General features: G+C 39.2%; 1 protein-coding gene across 3 annotated transcripts in view; it reads right to left on the bottom strand.

The window, feature by feature from the left end:
- Positions 1–23,097, bottom strand: part of lipeb (lipase, hormone-sensitive b) — a 34,361-nt gene that overhangs the window by 7,713 nt on the left and 3,551 nt on the right. For 2 of the 3 annotated variants that reach the window (XM_084943569.1, XM_084943570.1), the window contains exons 2-9: positions 15,701–15,942; positions 14,541–14,825; positions 13,706–13,796; positions 12,513–12,658; positions 11,924–12,109; positions 9,357–9,509; positions 6,426–6,570; positions 3,155–3,382 (exon numbers count right to left, since the gene is read on the bottom strand). In XM_084943569.1, coding sequence (XP_084799695.1) covers positions 3,155–3,382; positions 6,426–6,570; positions 9,357–9,509; positions 11,924–12,109; positions 12,513–12,658; positions 13,706–13,796; positions 14,541–14,825; positions 15,701–15,942 — 1,476 coding nt within the window. Of the gene's footprint in view, positions 1–3,154; positions 3,383–6,425; positions 6,571–9,356; positions 9,510–11,923; positions 12,110–12,512; positions 12,659–13,705; positions 13,797–14,540; positions 14,826–15,700; positions 15,943–22,953; positions 22,995–23,097 lie in introns of all 3 variants that reach the window. The other variant, XM_084943568.1, reaches the window with a different exon arrangement.

The following is a 23,097-nucleotide window of genomic DNA, read 5'->3' as shown; positions in this document are numbered from 1 at the left end:
TTCAGTTATTGAAAGGAGAGTCAGCATAGCCAATCTCTTTGTCACAAATTGTTAGCCAATTCCTGCAGTCATTCATAGTCCTCAGTTCTCCTCCTCTTCAGCTTTTACAAGCACTGTGATCATTTATGAAAAACCAGACATGTCATTAACCATCTGGTTTAATGACTCATGGTAAATGGCCTGTATTTGTATAGCGCTTTTACTAGTCCCCCCCTAGCGCTTTACACACCCAGTCATCCACCCATTCACACTGGTGGAGGCAAGCTACAGTTGTAGCCACAGCTGCCCTGGGGCAGATTGACAGAAGCCATCGGCCCTTCTGGCCAACACCAGTAGGCGGTAGGTGAAGTGTCTTGCCCAAGGACACAACGACCGAGACTGTCGGAGCCGGGGCTCGAACCAGCAACCTTCCGATTACAAGGCGAACTCCCAACTCTTGAGCCATGATCGCCCCGTGGCGATCATTACCTACTTATAATATCAGAAAGGATTGTTGCTGTTTGTCCTTTTTAAAAAGTGGATTTTTATTACATGCAATCAACAATGATATCCAAAAACAAGGAAAACAATCCTAAGAGTAAAATATGTGAAATTAGTCAACATCTTCAATTTTGGAAGGGAAAAAAAAAAAGAGTTTGCCCTCAATTCTTGCTTTTTCACATTAGTACTGTTAATTTGTGTTTTTCTCCTCAGGTTTTAGCTGTACTCTTCACAGTCTAAACAGCATCCACAGCATTGGCTTTGGATTAGCATGGTGACAGTTTAACTTTTGAACAGAGAGGTCTTAAAAATGACAAAGTCATTCATTTTTTTCCTGATGCGTTTTTAGCTTTTACCTGTCCCCTCTAGGGTTGTGTCCTTGCACCATTTTTATCTGTCTTTAATATATAAATGGTTGTCAGTGCGGGCAGACATATCAAGTTCACTGATAATTTTTTCATTCTGTCACTGCTCAGTGATGAAAAAGCCAACCATAGACCAGTGGTGGAGAAATTTATTGACTGGATTAACTACAAGGACATGATAATAGACTTTAGGACAAAGTCTTGCTACATTCTTCCTACAGATTTCTATAGCCAGGCTGTTAAAGCTGTTCAGCAGTACAAGTTATTAGGACAATAACCGAATAGAATAATATTTTACCCCCCCCAAAAAAAGGAGCCAGTATAGATTGTTCAAATGTTCATTAGTGCTAACTTTCTTTAAAAAGTTAGAAGTTTTATGATAATGTTTTTATATTCTTTTCTCTCGAACCTTTCCACTTCTTAGTTTGGATTAAATAACTTTAAAAAATTAAAAACATAACTAGTTTTTTTTTTTTTTTTTTGTTTGTTTTTTTAAATACAAGATTATGCAAGTTCCAGGCACGTATATGAACAAGCTCTCCAAAAGTCAGAGCTACAAAGAAAGCTCAACAGTAGTGATGTGCGGATCGATCCTGAAATATCGATTCCTCCGATACCAATCATTTATGTTCTAGAATCAATTCTCACATTGAAATATCGATATTTTAGTAATTTAGAGTAAATTTGTAGTTTATTATTAACAGGAACACAGTGGAAAGAAACTATAACATTCAGATTGTCTACATTCAAAGGAACTACTTCCTCTTCCCCCTTTCATAGTCATGTGCGAAATACGGCTGTATAAATGTCTCGCAGCCGCTGGCGCGCGCACTCACAACGATGGCTGAGCGTAATTGGAGTCATGTGCGGACGTATTTTACCTCCACAAACAGCTGAGACGTGGTTTGCGATACATGTGGCAAAAAAGTGCTTCCACCTGAGGACCCGGCCTTCGCGGTCTAAAGAAAACCGGGTAGTATGTCACGAGCTCCCTCCGTGGAGTGAAATGCTGCCGTCTGCTCCTTGCTATCTAAAATATAACAGGGGGCTGACGTAAACTCTCGACCGTCTCACGCTTCTGTTTAATCAGTTTTCTGTTTGACGTTTATTCAGCTGTGTGAAAACCCCGGAGGAACCCACCCGATGGATTAATAAAGTTAAATTTAATTTAATCGAATCGAATAACTTTAATCTCAGCCAAACCAATTTACTCACGAACAAATAAAACACTGAAAAAGCCAAACAATAACATTTTTAAGTTATCAAAGTGACTTATATATCATGTTTAACCCGAGTAGCGAAAGACCGCGGGGGTTTGAAAACGATGTGTCGGTCGGCTCAGATATTTGAAGTTTACACAGCTACATTCTCACCTGAAAATATGTTAAACGTTTTTTTGCGACCCAGAAAGAGAAATAAGAGTAATATTAAAACTAAGTAGCTGCCGTCATTGTTGGAGACTGGAATTGGCTGGGCTGCGCTATGAATTCTGCGATATGGTTTTTCAATTTTGTTGTCCGGGTGGAAAATCGGGAGAAATTCGGGAGAATGGTGGCTCCGGGAGATTTTTGGGAGGGGCACTGAAATTCGGGATTCACCTGGAAAAATCGGGAGGGTTGGCATGTATGGTTGTGGCAACATCACTAACCTTGTCAAACACCTCAGAGTAAATCATATCACAGAATATGATGAGCGTATGTTGAGACGAACTGAAGAGGAGGAGAGGGACAGGTGCTGCTAGGGCGAGACAGACGTCTCTCGCGGAGTCCTTTAGTGCTGCAGGCAGGCAAGGTGTTCAAATAGCCACAACTTCAGTTTTTTTATTTCTATATGATGAACCCGGCATTAAGTGATAAGAACAAGTAATCTGATGTCCTATAATCATTATTACGCTATAATTTGAGATACAATAAATAAAATACGTTTTTGTACAAAGTATCGGTATCGGATCAGTATCGTCGATACCACCCTGAATATTACTTGGTATCGGATATCACTACTCAACAGTGCAGGTTTCTTCCTTCTAGCTGCAGATTTAATCTGCCAAGATTTGTTTGAGTTGTTTGTGTGTTGAGCTGAAAACGACCTTTTATCTTTTAATGTTTGTTACCCACCTGACAACTTATTTCAATAAACATTTATCATACATCCAGTAGAGTAAAGCTGTCACCTGGTGGTTGACCAATACGTTTATGTAATGTATAACAAGGAGTAGACAGATGTGCTCGACAGAAACGAAAAATAGGATTCAACTTAAATCTCAACTTCAGGTAAAAATCAGAAATACACGCGCACACACACAAACCTACCTGCGTAGGCACTGAGACACCTAGAGAGCACACTGAGTGGCAGCAGGGGATCCATGAGCGTTAGCAGACGGGAAGGGGATGCGTAGGCTGTCAGCAGGGTAGCTGGATAGGCTGCCACGATGCCATCTGGCATTCGCACACCAAAAGCAGCAGCTCGCATTGATGTCGTCACACATAAGTTGCCTCCTGCACTGTCACCAGCCAGACACACCTTCTCTCCAGTCCATCCTGTAAGGAAAAATAAATAAAAATTATAGACTTCTGGTACAAGGACGGATAGAAAGAAAAGTAATTCACAGGGAAAACTTTGAAAAATGAGACAACATGAAGGGGACAGGAACTTCTTTTTTTTTATATACGTCTTTTCTAAAGGAAAAAAAACAAACAAAAAAAAACTGACATTACTGAAATGAAAAAAAAGGCAGTGTAACAGCAACACTCTCTTTTCTGTTCACCATTGTGGTAATAGGCAGCTCTTGTAACTAGGGTTTCCCTATCTACTTCATAGCCGTGATATTGAGGACTTGTACTACAGCAGTAGCATATTGCACTGCAATCTCTGTTAATTTGACACAGTGTGCTTCAGTGGACGAGCGTACCCCAAACCGACCAGATGGCTTCTTTTTTCTGTCGAAATACTGAGCATCACAACTGGTGTGATAGCACTGAACAGCAAGTAAAGTGCAAGAAGCATACAGCATGATCACTTTCAAAGTGATAAATGAATCCTCTCAGGAGGTACAAGGAATTGGTGAACGCAGCGGAGGATTTAGAGAAGCACTCCACAGAAACCTTCACGCTGAAATAGGTGGGTGTTATCCCTTCAACGTGCCTGCTCAGTAATTCTAATAACTTTCTTCTCTTTCATCTGCCTAAGGGACATACTGTTACTTCTGCATACAAAGATGTAGAACACACACACACACACACCTTTACTTTTAACACAAAATTGTTTAGATTTGTTTTCTTCTCTTTTTAAATTTTTTTTAACCAGAAATCAAAAACTCAAATCTCCCTTAAAACCATTTAAAGTATTCAGACATGAAATCAGTAGCTTGTAGAAGATCCCTGGCAGCTTATACAAACTACCTCAATTTGGGCAGTTTATCTACTCTTCCTTGCGGATCCTCTCAACCTCCAACAGACTGAATTGCAAGCGAATGAACTACTATCTTGAGGTATCTCCACTCTCTTGGGTTTAACTGTGGGCTTTAGGACTTACTTTGATCCTTGAGTGGTCCAGAAAATGCCTTTCCATGCTTGAAATCATTGCTGCGTTTCCTCAGTTCTGACAAGTTATTGCTTATCAGGGCTCTAGAGTGCGACCAATTTGGTCGCAAATGCGACCAAATTTTTCAGTGGTGCAACTAAAAAAAAAATAAAATTTGGTTGCACCTGTGCGACCAACTGTTCGGGCAGCAAAAAAAAAAAAAAAAAAAAAAAATCTGCAACCTTCCCTGTGGTCAACAACAGACACACATTATGCCCCTATCGTGGACTAAACCAATCAGAGATAGTAAGGGGCGGGACCTCTCTGATTGGCCGTGGTCCAGTTGAAAGTGCAGGTGGAAGTGGGAGGTGAGTAGCTTCAATAAAGCGATATCAATTCATTAAATCCTGAATCGACTTTTAAATATAACTGTGTTTTGCCAGAAACGCCAGATTCTCAGATTAAAGCTCACAAAACCATTTCAACAACAACCAAACAGCAGATGAGAGCAGGTACACGGATTCCACACAAAGACGTAAACACGGAGCGGAACCGACGCATCAGAATCAGCTGTCTTTCTCGGCTTTCTCACCCGACGGCCTGAACACGGACACGCTGTCGGAGCCTAGCGATTCTGATGCGTCCGGTCCGCGCTGTGATTACGTCTTTTTGCGCTGATTCTGAGCTGCAGGTTTTGTCTCTCTCCAACCAAAATTCACTGAGCTGAATTTTGCTGTTTTGCTTCCACGACTATTAAAATCACACTTCATGCACAGCTAGCTCTCTCTCTATCTCTCTCTGTACTTCAAGAACAGTTTCCCGTCTCCAATCTCTGTTTTCTGTATTATTCATTCCTTATTACCCACCAGTCTACCGTTGTTTACAGCGCTGTCGGCTGCTGTCTTTTTCTCTTCTTTTTTTCACTTAAATGACCTCGGACAAGAAAGCCTATTTTTTCTGTTGTTCAATACTGAAGAAATTTAAACTTCATATGCAGAACATTGTAGAATATTTTTAAGGTTATCTGCTATAAAAAGCCAGACCAGGAAAATCTCCTTCATGTTTTTCTGTGTTTTATTCTCAGTTACTTTCACACAAAGGCATCTGCTGTGATGTTCACAATTCTGATGAAGTCAGTACTGATAAATGATCAGAATTATAATATTTCTGACTGTCTGAGGCTAAGTTGACTTTGAAAACCGGAATCGAATGGATTATAGAAATCAGTGATGATACCCAGCCCTAGTGAGCAGCCTAGGCACGACAGAAGTGGATGTAGCTGTAATAGGAAAAGAACTATTGCTAACTTTTCTGTTAAGTTAAGGCCTGATCCTTCTGAAATTCATAGCCAGTGCTCTGACACGGTGTCATCAATCTTTGAATGCTGAAAAAGCACAGTGTATCCAGAAAAACACATTATATTATATAAATTATTATAAAATTTGTGTGCGCCTAACTTTTGTGCCGGTACGCCTAACTTTAAAAAGTTAGGCGTACCGGTACGCCCATGGCAAAAAGTTGGTCTAGAGCCCTGACTTATCCTGTCACAGAGTTCCTCCATAACCCCCTGCTGCTACCACCATGCCTCACCATAGGCTAGTATTAGCAAGTAATGAGCAGTGCCTGGTGTTTGAAAGGTATAAGGCTCAGAGTTTTGCCCAAAGACCAATATGTCTATCAAATCACACTGAAGGTCTATGTCACCACAAAGTTAATACTAGGAACATTCCTGGTAGTTAATTTCTTTCATTTCACAGTTATTGAGGCCACCGGACTCCTGGGAACACTCAGATTTAAAAGTTGCTTTGTACCCCTCACTTTGATTTATGCCTCAAGTCTTACTGCATATATCTACAGAAAGCTCCCAGCTGACTCCATGGCTTTGTTTATCCATTTTAAATTAAATCTTTAGTACAATAAAGTGAACAAAATATGAGAGGGTTTGAGTACTTTGTGAATCTGCTGTATACTATTCCCATGACTTTAAAGAATAAACAGAAAATATACAAGAGAGATACAAAGCCACACTCAAGTATAAACAATGCTGTGTGATGCATATACCTAATAGGTGGTGGTTTCTCAAAGCCCAGCAGTAGGCATAGAAACATTCCTCTAGGGCGCGTGGGAAGGGTGCCTCAGGGGCCAGAGAGTAGTCCACTGACAGTATGGGAACACCAAGGTCCTGGGACCAACTCTTTAGGTAGGGCTGTTTCAAACAGAAGATAAGGATACAAAGACGTGACTTTATAAAAGGAAAAACACTGCTTTTTTTATGTTGGTAAATTTATGACACACAACAGCAGCCATAATAAAACACAGAGGCAGGGAGACAGAAATAAAAAGAGAAGTGATTGAGGAAAAGCCTGCTGTGTGGAACATTTGAAAAGAAGGACAAAAAGTTATGAAAATTATGCTTTCTTCTGATGTCATCTGTCTGCTTTCTGGCTTACTGTCTAGACAAAGGGAGAATGAGCGCTGCCCTCACAGTCAAATCCATTTTCCTTCTTTTTGCACTGCAATAACAAAGGTGCCCACATGTCCTATTTGGTGAAGTATGAAGAGAGAGGACAAAGAGAAGGAGGTGGCGTGGATATACAAAGAAAATCCATAGATACAGACTCGCTGTCAGAATACTGATCGTTGTTTTATATTGTTACAGTCAGGTTAAGCGTTTACTCTGCTTAGGCAGTGACCTTGAAATGTGAGAAAGGCACGATGAGTTCTGACAATATTACTTTTGCAAAGCATTCGCCCTTTCCTCTTCTGTCTTTATCAAATTCCAACACCTATAAGTTTGCTATGATAGGTGTTGGTGAAAGCAACAGATCACCATTCACAATGGCAGGAAGAGCACAGTGTGTACATGTTTATGTGCTGTCTCATCCCTCATTGATTTAGTATGACAAAAAGAAAAGTAGCAGCTCCAGCAGTCAGCTGTGATGTCTTAAAACTCTACCTGTCACGATAAATCTCGGTGTGAGGACACAGATATGTGTGTGCATGCAGTCCGAGCACTGAGCAGGAAAGGCAATGTGAGTTTGTGCAAATCAGTAAAGCTGCTCCCAAGGTGTATATGCGTTCTACTGAGTGAGAACAACAGCCATTACTGGCAGTCTACAACAAGTCAATATGACTCAATGGGCAGGTCTGCTAGTCAGACAGTTCATCATTTGCCTGCATAAAAGGAGCTAAGTATTTACATTTTTTTTTCTTTTTTTCCTAAATGCCCCACTGGGCAGAGAAGAGGTGTGTGCATGAGTTTTAATGGGTGGGAACCAGGCTGTATAAATTTAAATGACTCAGGAAACTCTCCTCACACACATAATTTTAGAGGGTCCCAAATTTATCCTCTAAGCAGGAATTAAGAGGAGCTGCTGTCCTACTGATTCTTAGACAGAAATAGCAGTTAATCTGCAAATACCTCAACATTTACTGAATGTGGGTTTGTGCCCAAGTTACTAAATACATAGACTCTAAGTACATTTATTCCTGTGATATCAGCATCATTATGCACTGAGACCACCACAGGCTTCTTCATCTGAGGTTGAACTGTTCATCTCACCCATATGATGGTAGATACAGGATCCAGAAGAGGTTAAATGAGCGACTGAAGGCAAAAATGCTCATCTCCACTCCATCATAAAATCTTTCATTTTTGTATTCCTCATTTCTGGGTCTTGGTAGAGGGATCAAAGAAAGGCAAGAGGAGGAAAGAAAGTGATGTCCAAATACAACTAAACTGAGATGTAGAAAAAGGACACAAAGTGAACAAAAATGATTTTGTGATATCAAAAAGATTGAGAAGGAGGATGTAATAAGAAAAGAAAAAGAAACGAGCGCCTAGAAAAAAAAGAGAGAAGGAGTCTGACAAGTCTTCCATTAGTGCCCTGGGTAATCTCTCTCTGCGGGGTTGTACAGTTCTCTGTTAATTCAACATGACAGCCCCACACATCCCTTCTCTGATTGCTCCCTCTCATCCTTTGGTTGCTATGCAGCTGCAGATCAAGGATGCCAATGTCCTTTGCAATTTCACAGAGCCCTGTCTTAAAGCAGCTATAAGTAGCTTGATGCCACATAATGACCACACAAGCACAGGATAAAGTACAGGGGTACAAACTATATATATAAAAAAAATCTTCCTATTTATAATCAACAAACCACACTAATGTGCAGTCTTCCTGTTAAAATTTATTTACTGCCACCAATTTAAACTTATGATCAAAAGGGTAAAAAAAAAAAAAAAAAAAAAAAAAAAAAAAAAGACTAAGGGTTTTTTACATAGTAATAATATACAAGGCTAGTGTCTGTGTGCTCCTTTTTTCTAGCACAGTGATCCAGAAATTAAATCTAGGATACAAGTTCCTCCTTTATGAGAACAAAAAGGAGTGAGGATGAATTAGATGACAGAAAGCAATGACAGACAAGGGTCAGCTCTGCAAGCACCTTACCAGTAAGTAAGCCACAGAGTAAGGTCAGAGAGTCTCTGTTAAGTTTTCAGGGGATAATTATAAAAATAATTAGTCTAAATTCTCAATCCATGTCACACTATTGACAGGGGAAGAGACTCAGACTGGTAACCCCTCTTCTCCTCTGCTGTCAACTAGTGTCTGTCTCATCAACACTTTAATTAGTTGGGTTTTCATTACAATTAGTCTGAGAAAACATGATTGAAGGGATGAGAGGATGAAATTAGCTGGATGACAGCTTTGGTGATAGAGGCTCAAAACCTGAACTTGGTATCTAATGCTAGAGGTGTATTGTTGTTAGTGCTTTGACAGGTAAGTGCCACCTTTTCTCGGTCTGTGTTCTATTATAAAATCTCACAAACACGTCAATACTGTCCTATACAAACCTCCATTAAATACAAGGAAAAGCAGTCCATTGTATCTAACCAGTTTTATCATGCAAGACAGAGGTAATCATAATGAATCTCTAGTCAAAGTAAAACACTTCTGAAACTGAGCTAACTTCAGTAGAACAGTAGTTTCTCACCTCATGAGACTTTGAGGTCTGTGCCACAAAGCCTCCTCCATGGAAATGGATCAGGAGACATGGAGAAGAGGGGAGGCGCTTTGTCTTCAGCCCCAGGGAAAGAGAGATAGCACCCCCCTCGGAGCGGGACAGAGACAGCAGTGTTTCACTGTCCTGAGAGAGTGAGATTAAAAAAAACCACAAAAAAACCCCCACATTATTAGGAGAACGAATAACTTAGAAGATGAACAGAAAGACAAATAATCAAGATCTCCTATTTGGGTCTAGTATTTACAGTGTCTGTGGTTCCAAACAGTGTCTTATTGCTGATAAATTTTCTAATGTTAGCAACAGGGTTCCTTTGAGAAGTGGATTAACCAGTTGTTCTGCAGCAGCTTGCTGACAACCTTGCCTGGCTGCAGGAACACATACTAATTCCCATTAATTAACAGAAACAAGGACGGAGGCTAAGAAAGTGTTTCGACTGATGCGGGCTTGTGTTTTGTGACATAAAAAGGACTGTTGTTTGTTGGATGATCAATGTGAGAAATTGTATGTCTGGTTAAGTGCCAGGCTACAAAGAGCAGCTTGGATAAAGGGGGAGTCTCCCAAGAGAAAAAGGGAGGCAAAGGGAAAAGAAAAAAAAAAAAAAAGAAAAGAAAGTAATGACATTTTTTTTTGTGTGTGTGTGTGTGTGTGTGTGTGTGTGTGTGTGTGTGTGTGTGTGTGTGTGTGTGTGTGTGAGAGAGAGAGAGAGAATTAAGCAGAATAAGATGATGATTTCAAGCTGCTGTTTAAACAAGAAACAAGGAAAATACCACATATGCCAACAAATATTGTTGAATTGTTCACTGAAAGATTTTTTTTTTTTTTTTTAATGTCTGATATATGTAAGGTCAGCAAAAACATATGGAGGAAAACTAACCTATTTCAGTACACTTTCCTAACCACCAGAATTGGCTACTTAAATATGCATCACACGCACAGATAATACCAAGAAAGATGCAAGTGTCATCTGGTTGACACAAACAACCTGTGGACTGGCCTAGCACCCAGCACTGGCCGTCTATTTATCTTCTTGTCTAAGTGCTCAGGTTGTATTTGTTGTCACTGGTTGTCAAAGATTGACAAAGAATTGGTGCAGCTCCTACAGTGATGCAGACACTGCACTGGGCTGAAGTGATCAAGAGAGCTGAGTGCAAAGGCAAAGCTGGCTACATAGCCTACAGCTACAAGCTGTGGGTAATTACAGAAAGAATAAAATTGTGCCTACAAGTGGTGGGGAGCCTGAGCTTAGCCTTAGAGACACAGTGGGAAGCTTAAGGCATTCAAGAGGGGCTCAGAGAAGAGCAGATACTGCTTGGCATTAAAAGAAGCTAGATAAAGTGGTCTGGACATCAGTCTATGATGCTTCCCAGTTGCCTTCTGGGTCAGCTGCTGGATAGATTATGTTGGGCTTGTGAACGTTTCAGTGGTGATTCCAAAACAGTTGAAGCCAGTGGCTGGGGAGATGGGGGTCTGAGCATCTCTGCTATGGCTGCTCCCCGTGATCTGGACAAGCAGCAGAAAATGGATGGATAAATGGCTGTCAGTGCTTTACTGCGTATGCCAGCTGTCTTGTAACCTGCAAGTCTTAACTACCTTGTAGCCCAGAGTGAGCATAGACAGAGTTCATTTCCACAAACGGCTTTGTATAAATATCAATTAACAGGAGTTTCAGTAGTTCACTTCCTCAAGGGGCACACTTTGCAAACCGCGCTGCACCTCCACTCATTGTACAGGTAGATTACTGTTTCACGCCGTTGTATCTTTTGCTTTTTTAAAGTCTGACTACTAGTTTTGTTGTACTGTTCTTTGTTATTGTGACTATGTTGAACTGTGGCAAAGAATCTGCCCGTCTTCTCCAGCTAATAACTAACCACTTCTCTGACATTTAACCTCTACCATGGAGACATATGTAGATTGTGTGCAACACAAGGACAGTTTAAATTTGTAGCTGCACTTTTCTATATTCTTTTGCCTTGGTGGTGTCCTTGTGAGTTAGGAAGGTTCCCCTTATATGTTTTGCATTAACAGACTTCACAAATGCTAGCCAGACCAAGGCTGTGTGCAGCCCAACAAGGTTTAGATCAAACACCTGCGACTGATGCCTCCCTTGCTTCCAGATGAAGCCCTTAAGTCAGATGCTAACTGGCAGTGCCTGCAGTGTATCCTTAGCAGTTTCAGACCTGTTACAACCCTACTTAAAATCTTTTTGAGAATAATCAGATCAGATGAGCGCCAGGGTCTTTCATCAGGTTGTTTATGTCATTCAGATCACAAGTTTGACTTTGTTGTTATTGTGTCTCAACCTACTACGCAGGCATGAAAAGCACATTAACGTATTAACGTATTACAAGCCCATCTCTGGCAGTCATCCAGAATGAGATTAGAACTCAACATAACAATGACATAGAGACAAGTGTACAGCAAGTGCCAGCATTAGTCTTTAAAAGCTCCATAAACTTTTGCAGAGTTTGAGATTATAAAGATTTTATTGAATTTTCAAGTATGCCACTATAGTATGGACTGAATAAAGATTCAAGTACCTGTCCTTCACGCAGGTCATAAGAAATGAGTCTCATCTGAACAGGAGCAGTGCCGATGTGCGCTGATGGTGGAGCTATAGTTACTGATGCTCTGTGGTTGGCCGCCAAGGGAAGGTCAAAGGTCGCAGGAGGCACAGAAAGAGCTCTGTTTACCTTGACTTGAGTGGATGTCATACTGGCGAGACTCTGTGGTAAAAGAGACAGACAGAAAAAAGAAAAAAACCCAGACATTTAGTGAGAAAACAAGTCAAAGAAAGACGAGGGGAAAAAAAGTCCAAGTTTCAGAGCGAGGCAGGCCACTGGAGGGAAAGAGAAACTGAATGAATAAATCATGAACCCCATTGAATAAATTGAATTCCACTCTATTATTACTAACAGCCTGTAGGTGAAATGCATAATGATAGAAAGGTACCATTACCAGAGGAAAGCAAAGTATCCCTGATACTGCTCCGAAATTAAAAACAGCACTGTGCAGATCCTGGTGCATGAGTTAGCAAAGATAACTCTTCTCAATTACAGATGTCCAAGAGTGCGCGTCTCTGTGTGTTTGTTAACAGACAGACACAAAAAACATTAACAGTCTACTCACAGACAGGACTTCAGTTTCAGTGATGTTCCAGAATGTCTTCCAGAAATGGACATCCAGGTTCTGGGTGATGCGGTCAAATTCAGTCCCCCTCAACTCGGGGTCAATGGCATACTTTCCTGAGGTAAAGAAAGAGCTGGCTGCTACCCCTGAAAAAAAAGGGAGAAGCATATATGATGAAGAGGAGACCGAGATATGGCAATGGGAAAAAAAGAGGAATGCATATTATGATAATGATGGGTTAAAAATGTAACAGAAACTAAATAGCAAGGACAAAAGATTAAAAAAATAACAGGTAAGGGAGCCACATTTAACACACAGACAAAGAGCAGGAACAAGTGGAGGAGGGAATGAACATTAAAGTTTCAAGTGTCTGGTCCCTAGCAGGGGGGAAAAAAAAACAAAAACAAACAAAAAAAAACCCAAAAAACTGAGAAGGGTGAAATTGGCTTTTACATAGTCAAAACACTACAGTCATTTTTGCCACAGGGATTTTTAAGTCTACTGTACTGGGCCCATGGTAAGCCACACAAGGACTCAATTGTATTATCAATCTTCTCTTGCTTTCAGCGGTTTGTTTACTGCCCACGATTATGGGTCAAGGATGGGCAGTAAGGAAAGGCCTTTTATCATGATGATATACAGGCACAGGAATGCTAATGTAGCTTACAGTGCTAAGTGCAGAACAATTTGGCAGAGTAAGAGCTTTAGAATAAAATAAGTTTCTTCACACAGTTATACAGACCACTACAGAGGAATATTATAAAAGGGGTGATGGTCTAGCACACTCACCATATGGTGCAATACCTCCTGCTTCCACTGTGGTGCAGCAGAGAGCACAAGAAACCATGAGAAATGGATAATTCTTTACTGAATGTTAAATAGTTTTCTGTCTGTGTACACACATGCACAATACACGTGTGTCTATGACAGTGCATGTTCTTCTCTTGCTGCCTCTGTACATAACTATGTGCATGTTCAAAACATTCTGAAATATAAAAGAAGCACAGCAGCAAGCCCTCAAGATTCCAAAGGATGAAAGAGCATCTACAATCCAAACACAACATCAAAAGTTACACAGTCAGGGGCAAGGGAGCAATGTAGAAGAGGTGTGGGGCTGGATGAGTACGATCTATGAATGAAAACGATCTGGCTGGATGATGAGAGGGTGCAGATGCAGACAAGATGTTGCTGACCTATTCCTGACTGATGCCGCTTGTAGTTTTCTCCAAAGGCCACAAGGCCGATAGCGATGGTCTGAAGAAAGGGGCGAATGGCTGGAGTGAACTAGAGGGGAGAAGGCATGTACAAAAACAGAGAAAATAATTTCAATTCCAGTCCACTATCCACACATTTAAACATAAGAAATAGAACACAAATGTGACTAGAATCACTACAAAAGACAAAGTGAAAAAAGAATGAGAAGATCTCATAATATCAGAATTGTAAGAGATTACAAAGTGATAGAGAATAGACTCAAAGGGAGCTTCATCATTTTTTCCCTTTAGTTTGCTTTTGACCTCTGTGCTGTGAGAGTTCAGCCTCCCTTGTTAAGCTCAACTGAGAAAAATGGGAACTGCTGTAAAGATGACCAGATCGTCGTTCTGTATTTCTCATGGCCTTAACATCTCTTTTTAGGGTCAATTCCTATTTCTAAAATAAAAGCAGGGGAATATACACAGACCAGGTAACAGGCCAGTTGCCTCAAACATAAACAAGTTCTTTCTTTTACAAAACTAAAGAATACTTTACAAATTACTATAGAAATCTTTGAGACCTCTATTCCGCAACTAACTAGCCCTAACACAACACAAAATATAAAAAAATTAAAGCTGTAGAATGCAATATGAAAAATTTGATGAATGAAAAATGTATATAACCTTTACCAGAACTGTAGCTATGAGTAGTGCTGCTCATCTATACTGTTATAACAGTTTTACACGTTTTCTTACTCTTCTTACTCTCACCACTCCACAGTTCCCAGTGCTTATCCTTGTCACATCATATGACTGCTAAAACAGCTCATCTCACCTGAAAGCCCAGACAACGGCCATAGAAGCAACCCTTGTGCATGGATGCATATTCACGGACAAAACTTTCGCTGAGCCCGCTTTCATCCTGGAAAAACAAATTGCCGTGGCTGTTGTCATGTAGCATGCGCTGAGCCAGGTAAAGCAGGGCACGCAGCTGGCACAGAGCATTACAGTACGCCTCCATTTCCCCTGCATTATGTGCTGCTCGGAAGAAGATGCTGCGGCGGTTGGCTGTGATGTAGTGGCCCTTGTGGATGATGTGGAGAAGGCAGCAACGCACAACCTAGAAAATAAAAAAGTGACAATAAAATACCTAAAATTAGAAAACATCCGCCACACAATAAAGTTTACTTTGACATTCAGCAAATTCTAAATCACATTACACTAACCTTAAAAACTTTATTAAGTACTAATATAAGTATTAGGAAACATATTGCTGGGTGTTAAAGGGATACAATTTTATAGAATTATATTTATACACAGCAATACGCATTATTTGAAAAAACAAAAAACAAAACCTAATGGTAAGTCTCCATTTGTGCACTCATTAAAGAGACAAGTCTTCTGGGTGTGCTTAAATTGTGATTAAGATTAGTGTGGTAAGCCTAAAGGGAAAGGAGAGGATGTGTGAAAGCATGGCTAAATGAGAACATGTAAAAAACTTCCTGCTTCACTGGGTGTTACAGATTAGCAAGAGTGGTACTGCTGGAATGAGAAGGATTATAAATGTGGAAACAGAGAAGCCAGAAAACAGAACAGGATTCATTTGCTGCTCTACTAGACTCATTCTGTTGTGGTGGGCTGCAGTAACCGAAGGTCATGATGTTTCATCAATAACTGTACAAGATAAAGTACAGTGGATACAGTAGAGGCAGATATTCGCAGCTGGAGGAATTTATCTTGCCCACTTTGTAACATAAAATCAATCTGTAAAACAAATGGACTGACCTTGAAACAAAGTGATATTCAAGCAAAGAGGTGCTGTGAATAGTTTCTCACAGTGTGGAAAGAATATTGATAAGAATGTATTGCAGCAGAGGTACTATTTCTCCAAGCTGCACAGAGATTAAATTAAAAAAAAAAAAACCAAAAAAACCCACACACATCCAAGAGTTCATTTATACACGCAGAAAGACCTTAAAACATCAGAAAGCCTACCTTGACCAGGGAGCGATAGCCATTAGCTGGTATATGTGGATCAAAATCAAAGTGATGGTAAACATTAGCAAAGCCAGAAATAACAGGTTCCAGATTGCGAGCGTGCTCCTGAATCTGCTTCATGGCCTCCACCAGCCGCCGTGCAGCATCACCCTGTGACCCCTTGGCTCCCCCTGAGAAGAAAGCTGCATTTTCTTCGCACACACCGTACAGGGCCGCAAATACTGCTTTCGTATCCATCACTAAAAGCAGTGAAACAAAAGGAAAAGGCCACGAATGAAACAATGAAAGCATCAGGTTTACTGTGGGTAAGAATAACAACATTCTTTTAACATGAGTATGTATTCCACTGGGGAATGTCTCTTTTCACTTGTAGGCACGCAACTGATGATTTAGGGGTGTAATCGCAATAATTTGCAGTTCCTGTTATTAGTAACAATGTTGTTACTAGTTATTAGTAACAATGTTGTTACTAGTTATTAGTAACATTGTTGTTACTAATACCGCTATCTTCTAATCCCAAATGTATTCTTATATGCTGCGTTTCTAAAAACCTGACTGGAAGCTGGCATCTGCTCCAACTACCATAAAAAGTAGCACCCTGATCAATATTCTGCACCACACCCACAGCTGTAATCAGCATGTAGAAACTGTACCAAGTGGGATATTTTTGGATATATCCTACAAAATGTTCTTAGTCTTATTAACTGAGCCCCTACATCCTGATGTATGGAATCTCATGAACTGAAACGTGTTAAGCGAGGCTTGAAATTAAATGATGTAAACCAAAGCTGCACACCAAAAATCCACCAAGATCTGGTATCATGCTGCTGGGAAACAAACACAGATTAGTCATACACTGACAAAAACACATAAACAAACTTGCATACGAATCCCAAAGGGAGGTATACAGTAGACAACCATCAGCAGACTGTGTTTATTAAGTGTGCCCACCTCTCTAGTGAAATTAAAAACAAAAAACAATAATAACAAAGAAAGTAGCACTTTTGCCCTGTTGGATTATCACTGTAGGATGGTGTTCTCCTACTGAGTCACTTGAGATCAGAGTTTCCATAACATCTCTGGGAACTAGCTGGTACTTGTATAAGGTTTCTGGCATGCTGAGAAAGAGGAAAGAAAAGAAGGGGCATCGGACACACAGAAAAAAAAAAAAAAAGATGAGAAACTATGGGAGAAATGGAAACAAAGGTTTTTTTGTTGTTTCTTGATTTAATACATTTTCATTAGTATGGCAATATGTCGATAGTAATCAGTTCGTAGAGTAAATTATCACCACTTAAGTGATGCTAAAATAAATGACAACTCTAAGAATTAGCCTCAATCCTTTAACTTTGGATTTTACATTTTCAACTTTGAAAAAGCAATACAGAACAAATGCAGATAAATAACTCTGGTAAAACAATGCCCAAAGAGACATAATTGATTGGGAAGCAGAAGTAGGCTCTGCATGCTGAAAAGTGAACAGATAACAAAAAGAAATATTGTTTCAAGGGTCAAAGAAATAATGGAGCCCTAATCGCACAATTATTCTGCTATTCCCTGCCATTCAGGAAGAGTAATAGGAGAGGCAATTTCAGACTGCTGGGAGGAATCACGTCCCCCTGACATCTGCAAAGAGACATTTATCAGCCAGACAACTTATAGCACGCACGCACGCACACGCTCATTTTCCTGACTGGCATCTGCTTCTCACTCCCCTACTCTGACAAAAAAACAAAAAACAAAAAAACCAACAACCCAAAAACAAAACAAACAAACAAAAAAAACAACAATTTGTTCATATCCTAGAAGAGAGCCTCTGAAGAATCAACTTTAAAAAATAAAAACTTTTGTAACTGTTGTACACTTAGTAATAAATGATTTAATTACATCAAGCAGATCTTCCCTGATTGTTTTAAAATCGGGAAAATATGCATTATCTGAATACACCTAATTCCAAGTCCACATTTTACAGAGTTTGTCATTTGTTTTCCAAATCAGCAACCAGTCATTATGTGCTGTGATATTATGTCCACTGTCCACTCAGTTGTGTCCGTTTTAACTTGCTTTTGTCAAAAGCAGAAAACTTTTATCTACAAACACAAAACCCTCTGAATTTATGTGATTTATGTGAGCAATGTTAGTTTCTGCATTTATTGACCCTGGGGAATACAGAAAGACCAAAACAAATGTGGAACCAAAATCAGTGAACTAAACAGGGCAGCATTGCAGTGGGAAAAGGGTTTCTTTTGTTAAAAAAAAAATTCAGCTTAAAATAGTTCTGTTTATTCATCCAAAGCTTAATGAAGCAGCTTCAGGGCAAATTTCCAACCAGTTCAGCCATGTGAAACGAATACTTTTTGTGGTCTAATATCATCACATGATTTCTGGGGATTCTGAAACGTTGTGCTGCTCAAACTCAGTGAACCACGAGTTTATTATTTAGAAATATGGACAACTGCCCGTTGTTTGTGGTTGGGTATACAGTTCTTTATAGAACAACTCTAAGCTCTCTTGAATTTTCTCTAATTGATTTTCCATTATCTTTGTTTGAGGGTTTTTTATTTTAAGAATTGTGTTTTCCAATCTCTGTTTACGCAGTTTATAGGCTAAGACTTTAGAGGATTTGCTTCCTATCTCATAATATTTCTGCTTTAAGAAAATAATTTTCTTTTGAGTTTCTTGTGTATAAATTTCATCAATTTCGACCTGTATTTTTTTTATTTCTTTTTTTATCTCAGAATTACCTTTGTATCCATCTTCCCGTTGTAGTTGTTTTAACTTTGCCTGAAGGTTGACTAATTTTTGAAGCTTTGTCTTCGGATGAAATAAAAATTGATAATTTTTTGAACAAATTAAAACTACCAACTTTAACGAATCTCCAAAACGAAAGTTTACTCCAACCAATAACAACCAAAGAACTTCACCTGGCAATATCTAAATTAAAAGTAGGCAAGACCCCGGGTTCGGATGGGTACACTGCAGAGTGGTATAAAAACCTTAAAGAGGACTTGCTTCCTATTCTATTGAATACATTCAACTGGATTATGCAAAAGGGTAAATTACCCCCTTCGTGGAAGGAAGCAGTTATTTCCATCATTCCCAAAGAGGGTAAAGATAGGACAGAATGTAGCAGTTATCGACCGATTAGTGTATTAAATTTGGACTATAAACTATTTACAGCAATTCTGGCACGGAGATTAGAAAAAATCTTACCTGACATAATAGACCTGGATCAGTGTGGTTTCATCCAACAAAGGCAAACACTGGACAACATAAGGCGTTCCCTACATGTTATGGAACAAATAAACAGAGAAGGGGTCCAGGCAATGTTGGTGGGACTGGACGCTGAGAAAGCCTTTGATTCAGTCAGATGGCTTTTTCTTTATAGGGTACTGAAGACTTTTGGTTTCCACAATAAATTCATTTTAATAATACAATCCCTTTACGATAAACCAAGGGCTCGCGTGAAAGTCAATGGAGATTTATCTGAATCATTTACTCTAGAAAGAGGGACCAGGCAGGGTTGTCCAGTCTCACCACTTTTATTTGCACTTTATATTGAGCCTCTAGGTCAGTTTATAAGAAACAATACCAAAATTAAAGGTATTGTAGTTGCTGGGGAAGAACAAAAAGTTGCAATGTTTGCAGATGATGTCTTGGTCTTTTTGAAGGAACCTGAAGAATCATTTGAGGAGCTGATGTCCTCTCTATCCGTTTTTGGAGAACTGTCTGGTTATAAACTAAACCTAAACAAAACACAGGTAATGACACTAAACTATACAGCATCTAACACTTTACGAGATAATTATAATATAAATTGGGAAGCTGAAACACTTAAATACTTGTGATAGATTAGAAATATTCTTAGTTATAATTATTCCCAAGTAAATTATGGTCCCTTGTCACAGGCCATAAAATTGGATTTAGATAGGTGGAATCTGGTGGCTTTCTTAAATTTAAATTCAAGGATATTAGCAGTGAAAATGAACGTACTCCCAAGACTCCTCTATTTATTTAGAACTTTGCCTGTTGAAGTAAGTCAAACACAGTTTGGGGAATGGGACAAATGGATTTCGCGCTTTATTTGGCATGGGAAAAAACCAAGAATTAAATTTAGATCTTTACAGTTAAGCAAGGCAAAAGGGGGGGCAATGCTCCCATGCTTACAATACTACTATTATGCATCTCAGGTCATCCCCCTGCTGCAATGGTGTAACCCGAATTTGAAAGCTAAGTGGAAATCCATAGAATTCAATACAACCCCTAAATTCCAACTACAAGCCTCAATTGCGGATAAAAAATTGGCAGACCGTTTAGAAGATAAAGGACCATGGATTAGCCACACTTTAAAAATATGGAATAAAGTGACTAAAATATGTGGTAGTGAACGAATACTAAAAGTATTTAGATGGTGTGCTTATGACACAGATTTTAAACCAAATGAAAGTGATAATAGATTTCAGTCCTGGATAGAGAGTGGACTAACAACATTCCATTCCTTCACACATAAAGGGACACTACAGAGTTTCCAGTCTTTACAAATAAGAAATGGCTTAAGACAAGTAGATTTCTTCAGGTTTCTTCAAATTAATAAACACTGCAATATCCCAAACCCAAATATGGTTGAGTCAGAAATTTTTAAGATAGTTAAATTAGCATATGATAGTTCTCTGAGAAAGGCAATCTCCAAACTATATGATGTGCTCCTTCAAGCAAGGAAGGATACTACTCAAAATGTTAAGATTAAATGGGAATTGGAATCGGGGATGGGTATAACAAACGAGAACTGGGAGAGGATTTGTAATTTTCATTGGTACTCAACAAGTTCTTTATCTTGGAGAGACCACTGTTGGAAGAACATTATTAGATTTTTCAAAACCCCTCATCAAACTAAATATAAAAATGGGACAGCAGAATGCTGGAGAAGATGTGGATCAGAAGAGGCACATCATTATCATATCTTTTGGGACTGCCCTAACTTAAAAAATTACTGGCTGGGAATTCATAAAACTTTGTGTGAGGTTTTTAAGATAAAATTTGACATCAATTTTGTAAATTTGTACTTGGGCTTGGTTGCTGGCTCGGTCCGGGGAGGGGACACAAAACTCTTACAAGCGCTATTAGCGGCCAGCAAAAAATCAATAACCAGAAAGTGGTTAAATCCAACTCCGCCAGCACTTGAGGATTGGTTTAATGTGGTTTTCGAAATATTTAAAATGGAAAAATTGACATTCTTTTTAAAAATTCGGAAAGACAAATTCTACAAAATATGGAATAAATGGATTAGCTTTGTGTCCCCCATCCGCCCTGAATTTAGGTAAGACCAGCCCTGAATTGGTGTATCTTGGTGTATCTCCCATGTATCGTACAATGTCAGGTTGACCCTCAACTTCATAATATGTACCTAATGTAGTCTTTGTAAATAAGTTAAACATGCTGCATTATGTAACACATTGTCAAGCCAATGAGTTAATTTTATTTGCTATCAGAATGTAAAACAAAAGGACTAAGAAAAAGGGCTTTTTTTTTTCTCTCTTTTTTTGACTAAATAATGTCAATGCACTTTATTGTAACAAGTCCCTTTTTTTTTTCTTCAATAAAAATATAATTTAAAAAAAAGAAATATGGACAACTATCCTTAAACATCAAGACTTTTTATCTTTGTAGACTGGCAGGACTTCTCTCACTTTTTTAGATTTGTCTCAAAATTAACAGCTTCTCAGATTGACTCGTCCATGTTTGCAAGCAAGCCCAGGTGTATCAGACAGAGGAAAACAATGGCGATTTACATTTATTTGGTGGATGTTTTCCAGAGTTTCAATGTCCCACTCACCCTGACATGTTACACAAGCATTACTTACTCATATTCCTGGTAAAGATCAATGAAATAAACCTAGACTAAGACTCAAAACAACTCAACAGCTACCTGCAGATCTATACAACTCTTGCTGAATTTCAGGATTTGACCAAGAGCTAGTGGATTATGTGTGGACTGCAAATGTTCAGAGCCTGACAACACAGGAAGCAGTCATGTAATGTACAATGACATCAGAATGAAGTACCAAAGAACATCTATAAATATACTTTTATCTTTCTGCATAAACACATTCACAGCAGTGTGACCTAAAGTGATACAGTGAGTGGTGCTAGTCAAGTAATCACCCAAAAGCAATGCTAATGCAGTCAAACCAGTTTGGGCACAAACCCAATATTAAAATTACATTGCCTAATTAGAGCCGGCAGTGCAACTCTCTCATCTGAGCATGCCAATAAGCTTGATGTTGAAAGGGTCTGAACTTTATGAACCCTTGGATAAGCATAAGCTGCTCTGAAACTTGTTTAATGAAAATTAAGCCAGGAGACATTACAACCCTATCTAACTGCAGGGGCCAAATCACACGCAAATGAAATGCAAATGAACAAAGTCAGGCAAACCAGTACCATCTTATTAAGAGTTCAAACATACAATGATCCAATAAAGACTTCACCTTTGTTTGACAAATGATAATGCCTAGAACAGAGGGAAAAGGATAGCTGTTACTAGAAAGTATCTTGCAAAGCATTTAAACACCTGTCAAATGCTGGCATTCAACCCATGTGTTGGCATAAACAATGGTACATTACACCATGCATAAAACCACATTCATCTTCAGCTAGACTCAACTACAAACTTGCGATGTTTTGTGAAACCGTCTTGCAAAGTTGTGACAAAGTTTTGCATTGATAAAACTTCTCCACAGGCATATAATCTTGTCATCTTGCCAGGATTTTCCATAATGAAACACATGCACCCACACAAGCTGATAACATTACAGGAACGGTACATTTACAGATGGTAAATATACCATCAGACATGACTCACCTACTGTCCTTATTACATCCGCTTTGTATGCATTCACAAATGCTCCAGGCTTCCTCTAGCTAGTATGTCAATACTGAAAATGTCTCAACATGCCTTGTTTTCCATATTTTTGTAAAACAAGTGGCCACTGCAACCATTAAGCTGTACCTGGTCTCTCCACATTAAAGATGGATGAGAGTCAGCATTAATAAGTCATGTACAACAACCAACACCAACAACATTACAGACACATAATGTTCCCTGTGGGGCCCAAAGACAGTGTGAATTTAGCATCCATAAAAATACCTGCCGACTGCCACTGGCATAACATACATCTGATGGGATGAAGTAGTAATGGGAAAAAAGAAAAAACTGAATAGCTTAAAGAGAAAAAAGTGAAAGTGTTTACCAGCATCTGAGTTCAAGGCTCTGTCCATGTCTGTGTCCTCTCTTCCACAATGAGAGCATGGAGGGGAAAAAGGAGAGAATGAGAGAGAAAGAAAAATAGATGCTCGTGTTGTCTAAAGGAAAGAGAAAGTGATTTCCAGCTCTG

Source organism: Perissodus microlepis, chromosome 11 (genome assembly GCF_051167445.1).
Source record: "Perissodus microlepis isolate ML-2025 ecotype Zambia chromosome 11, ASM5116744v1, whole genome shotgun sequence".
NCBI classification, from domain to species: domain Eukaryota; kingdom Metazoa; phylum Chordata; class Actinopteri; order Cichliformes; family Cichlidae; genus Perissodus; species Perissodus microlepis.
This window is presented reverse-complemented; position numbering and strand designations above follow the sequence as displayed.